The following is a 5,448-nucleotide window of genomic DNA, read 5'->3' as shown; positions in this document are numbered from 1 at the left end:
AAAACGCAGACGCAGCTTCAGTGGAATCCAAACGCCACCATTATATCAAATGAGTTGAGTAAATTGAAACCTACTTCTTGGACTTCAATTTATTTTGTTTAAAAATTAAGTTCAACAAATATTCAGTTATATTTAAGGGAAAAAAATGACTTTAATAACACTGTATACAAGAAATAAATAAGGAAAAAAGAAAAAAAAAAAACAACCATACCAAACTAAACTTTGTATGTATTCAGGCTAACATGGGCATGTTATTAGGATAAGGTAGAGATAAAAAAGTAGGCTAGTATTGCTTTTTCACTATCAATGTGAAGAGGGCCAAGAGGCTAGCATACAAAGGAGAGAAAGACAACTAGTTATCCGCAGCTTTAGTGTTTTGCAAGGTACTCTGCAACTTTGAAACAAATTGCTTTTGCCTATACCTTTATCAGAATAGAAAAGTACCTTTATTTTACTATTACTATATAGTCAAGTTCCTATAATTTAGTTAGTTGTTGTGTCAATTAATTTACTCGACTTTCAAAATTAAGTTAATCTTTCTTCATTAGATTTCCTCTTTATCTGAATCTTAATGAAATAAACCGATATAGAAGATAGAGCATATGTTAAAAGGTTATTATGAAAAGTACAAAAAATTTAAATTAAATCCATGCATTTCAACAATTAATTTCATTAAAATTTAAACAAGGAAGAGAACAAAGACCGATATTGACTTGATTTTAAAAGTTGAGTGATAAAAATAATACAATTAATATTCAATCGATCAAATTTAACTATATCCAAAAATAATATCAAATTAATAATTTAACCTTTATATTATTATTATAATCGTCCAATCAATCAAGGCCATATGGAAAGAAGCCACTAAATACAAACATTATTCTTGGAAACTAACTTAGATTCCTTCTCTACAAACAATCCCAATATATATTGGTTTGAACTATGAATATTAGAACTTAGACGGCTTCTTTACAAAAACCTTCCTCTTGTGCTTGATCCCAAAAGGGGTGACCTCCCTATCACACACATCCAAACCATGCCATACATGTCTAGGCAAGTATCGGCGAAAAAAGAAATAATTCGAGCTAAGATGAGACCCTTCTAGCACTTGAACTTGTGCAAAACCAGGTCGCCAATCGTCGGTTCCGGTCAATTTCAGGTATACGTAACAAATGGGGGAAGCCACGCATTGACCCATTACTTGAAATTCATCTACCATGCAAGCTTGAAATGGTTTCCTAGGAATGTCGTCAAGGACCACAGGGTCTAATGGATCCACCCTCCTTACGTGCTTGGAATTTAGATGGCGAACCAATATGTCATTAGAGTTTGTATCACCAAATCTTAGGCTAACATGGCTTGAGGTTTCGGCACCCAAGGTGCAAGTTGTCTCTATTGTGACCAAGTAGGTACAGTTATCCTGCAATTTTAACAATCAAATTAATAAGATTTAGGCCAAAATGAAACACTCTTTTGGGAAATACTTGTGATTTGAGATTATGATTTCCAGCTGGTTTCTGAAATATATATTCATCTTCAAAAGCTAAAAGAAATATACAACTTTCTTATTTCAAAATAGATCAAATATCTAAATAAGGGTGTTATTGTATAGATTTATGTTTATCAATATAACAGCTTGTGATGACAAAATCAATTGATATTTGAATGTGCTATTTTCAACACAACGTTATTTTAGAAATTTTGCCGAAACTGAACCAACAACAGGGTACCCAGGCCATGCTTTTGAGAGAATGTAATTAATTTAAAGCTATCACAACGGTATGAAATAAAACACCATGCAAATACATTGCAAGAATGCGACTGATATTTTGTACTATAATTTTGACATGACATGGAACCATAAATCCTCTAAATATTGATGACATTTGCTAGACTGTAATACGCATGACTGTCCTTTATTTTCTTATGCATTCATTTAGTCATTTTGGTGGGGGCCTAGATGGTCTGAAATTAAAATAAAAACAAAAAAGAATAAATGTACAGGAGGAAATTAGTTGGGAAGTCTGTATCATTTATGTCACACATGCCACAATTTATATTTCCTATTGAAACCAACCTCAAGGGGTTGACTAGTGATTTTAAGTTTTAAGTTCTCAGGTGACCTATAAAGTTTTGGCTTCAAGTTTTCTTGCCCAACATAACTAGTGGTCATTTTTAAGGGATTAATCTTACTTTGTAATCATCCATGTAAAAGGATGGATCACACTCACTTAAGGGTTAGTTAGATAATTTAAGGTCGGTTCTAATTAGCTCAATTGGTAAAATATCTTGTTATCGAATAAAGTATTTGAGTTTAAATCACGCTTATACCAAAACTTAATTAGTATCTTGACTTAATGATAAAAAATAATTTTTATGGAATGAATATCATAAATTCAAATTAAATCATATCTAAAAAGAATTAGGAAATCTATGAGTCTTGCATGCCAACGTCTGCCCAAAAAAAAAAAAAAAAAAAGCGTCCAATCTTCCACCTAGCTTCAAATTAAGTCATATCTAAGAAGAATTAGGAAATCTATGAGTCTTGCATGCCAACGTCTGCCCAAAAAAAAAAAAAAAAAAAAAGCGTCCAATCTTCCACCTAGCTTCAAATTAAGTCATATCTAAGAAGAATTAGGAAATCTATGAGTCTTGCATGCCAACGTCTGCCCCAAAAGAAAAAAAAAAAAAAAAAAAAATCCAATTTCGTCCAATCTTCCACCTAGCTAGAATGCCATAACTTATTTAAAGACGTAAGAAAAATAATCGATATATATTGATAAAGTATATATGACAGTCTCAAATGTATAAGCCTTAGTTCCTAACATTAGCTTAATTTCTAATTCCTATGCAATGCATGGTTCATGCATGATTTTTTTTTTTTTTGGGGATTAGTAATGCAATATATGTGTGTGTGTGTGTGTTATTATCATTAATATGCAACATTAACAAATTATATTAGTTCAATACCTTCTTTTCTGGTGGTAGACCTTCACCGCCAGCGAGTGAAGCAAGCAATAACACACAACACGCCAGGAACGATGCACTGCAATTCCTCATCTCTGTTCTCTTTTGTCCTCTCACAGATATAAGCCCTGATCAGTATCTAGCATCTCTCTTTGTTTTGCAACTTATATACTTTGCTAGTTCATTCTTTCCTTGCATACACAAAAAGTGCGTATTCTTAAACTTTATATATGAGACCTTATTTCACGCATACGTATAATAGGTTCCTTAACTTTTACTTATGCTTGTGAACTTTATGAAGGCTAATTATCCCTTTATCTGGGTAAAGCATCCTTATATTAATCCTAATCACTTTATATCTCGATGGTTAAAGCTAGATTCTATCACTTCTTACTTGATTATGGGGTCACATATATGTCATAGCCATGCATTTTCAGTTCTTTTTATATATACTGCAGCACCTAGCTAAATCACTTTTTCTTTCCCCATGTTGAGGGTGGGTCGGAGGGAGTTAAAGGATCCAGAATTTGATCCAAAATGCACTTTGTAAGGTCATGTTTTTATGTGATTGGCATATCCTTCAACAAAAAGCATTTTACATATAATTGAGTCTTAATTTTTAGTGTACTCAAATGCACTCATTTTCTTACATGTTATCTAGTTGGGTGAATGTTAAACAAGTGTTAAGGCTATCATTAATGTTTGTAAAGATATTCAAGTTATTGGAGAAGTCTAGAATCAATTTGGAATAGAGAATGAAGAGAAAAAAAATTACAACCGCTTTGTTAGTTGCTCCCTCATAAAAATTTGATCTTTGATAGCCATATCTCAGAATAAAAAGTCATCAAAATATGCGTGCTACTCTATTTTAAAGCTAACAATATGGTTTAATTGTACCCAAAAAAGCAATGTGGATTTATTAGCTTTTGGTACCAAATCAAATTTAAGTTATGCCATAGATCAAATAAATTTACTAACACATGGACTGAAATTTACGACAAAGCTCATATAAGAGTTAAGATAGGAAGTGTTGAACACCTTTGTTAGGGTTATATGTTTTGTAATTGGCTTATTTTTTTCAAAATGCACTTTACTTGTAATTGGATAGATTTAAGATGAGTTTAGTACTTCAAAAAACATGTTGTTCAAGTCAAATATTAAAGACATAAAAATTGGTTCAAGAAATAAATGAAGAAAAGTTATTCATTAAGTCTTGACAGATAGCTTGGCAGATACTTGCTATCGAGATTTAATGTGAAATTCAATAGATAGTTCGACAGTAACTCTATCTATTGAGATTTACGATTTCAAATTTTCTAGGTCTGAAATTCGGCCTAGGCTTTTGTATTTTTCAGTGTTTCTTTTTTCACAACCCTAAACCCATATAAGGCTTATTTTAAGAGTCGACATACATGGATACAAAGACCAAGAGACTTATTTTTTCTGTGAGAAGTTACTGTGTTTGTACACCATAGAGTTTTGTAACCAAGTACTTCCAGATCTTCATTATTGATGAAGTGAAAAACTTTACAACCAACAACATCTGTTTAAGTTGCTGGAGTTATTTATGTACTAGAATCCGTGCAAATGGTTAGTCACAGATTGAAGATTTGTGCATCAAGGAAAGAATGCTACTACAAGATCAAGTTCAATTGGTATTTCGAGATAGGCTAGGGTAGTTGATAAAATTTCTTATACTTGTAACCATTTGATTGTTAATTAGTGAATTCTTGGGAGTGGTGACATTAAAATCACCTGATGAAATTTTTGTTTTGTGAGGTTTCTCCATTTGTCAACAAATCACCATGTTAAATTTATTTTCCGCTGTATTTAGTATTTTTGGTGATTTGTTGGTGTCTTAATGATTTGCATACAATTAAACCTAATTAATCAGCTTAAATAATTGAATTAAGTAACCAGGGTCAAGCTATCTTAACCCAACAACCTGCCCCCCCCCCCCCCCCACCCCCCGCGAAAAAGAAAAAAGAGTTATAAGTTTTTTTTTCTTGGATGAATGAATGGTTTTATTAAAAAAATACAACCTATGCAAACAGCAATTCAACAACTACTAATGTTGTAACAAAACATAGATATTCAGCAACAAGCGATACAAACCACGTTAGCTGCAAGAAGGTAATAGGCATTAAGCCATCAACACAACATCCCTCAGTTAATAACCCTGTTAGGTTTTTAGTTTTGGCTCATTCTAGGACAAATTTCTATGTCTTTTGGGTTATGCTTGTATTGTAACTTTAGGTACTGAGACCATATTGAAGCTGGAAAAAAAAGTTCTAATCAAGCCAGTTTTTTCGAGCAAAGTCAGACCTCAGTTGAGCCAAGTTGAATATCTTAGTAGAGCAAGACCATTTTCGGTTGAGCGAGATTCAACCAAAGACTTTCATTAGACCTTTGTTAGAGGCTCCGTCGAATGAAACTCTATTACAGAAATTTTCATGATGTACTTTCATGAAACTCTAATAA

At 32.4% G+C, this 5,448-nt stretch overlaps 1 protein-coding gene across 1 annotated transcript; it reads right to left on the bottom strand.

Moving 5' to 3' along the window:
* Positions 1-791: 791 nt before the first annotated feature.
* Positions 792-3,092, bottom strand: LOC142608474 (embryo-specific protein ATS3A-like). The gene is made up of 2 exons (XM_075780253.1): positions 2,971-3,092; positions 792-1,420 (listed from the first exon to the last, which is right to left on the bottom strand). The coding sequence occupies exons 1-2, from the start codon at positions 3,058-3,060 to the stop codon at positions 950-952; spliced, it is 561 nt and encodes a 186-aa protein (XP_075636368.1). The 5' UTR covers positions 3,061-3,092; the 3' UTR covers positions 792-949.
* Positions 3,093-5,448: the final 2,356 nt, after the last annotated feature.

The sequence above is a fragment of the Castanea sativa genome, chromosome 8 (genome assembly GCF_040712315.1).
Source record: "Castanea sativa cultivar Marrone di Chiusa Pesio chromosome 8, ASM4071231v1".
Lineage (NCBI taxonomy): Eukaryota > Viridiplantae > Streptophyta > Magnoliopsida > Fagales > Fagaceae > Castanea > Castanea sativa.
This window is presented reverse-complemented; position numbering and strand designations above follow the sequence as displayed.

Excerpts from the sequence above, each read along its gene's own strand:
- LOC142608474 (XM_075780253.1), bottom strand. The coding sequence starts at position 3,060 with ATGAGGAATTGCAGTGCATCGTTCCTGGCGTGTTGTGTGTTATTGCTT. Across the intron at positions 1,421-2,970 it reads GTCTACCACCAGAAAAGAAG|GATAACTGTACCTACTTGGT; the intron begins GTATTGAACTAA and ends TTAAAATTGCAG.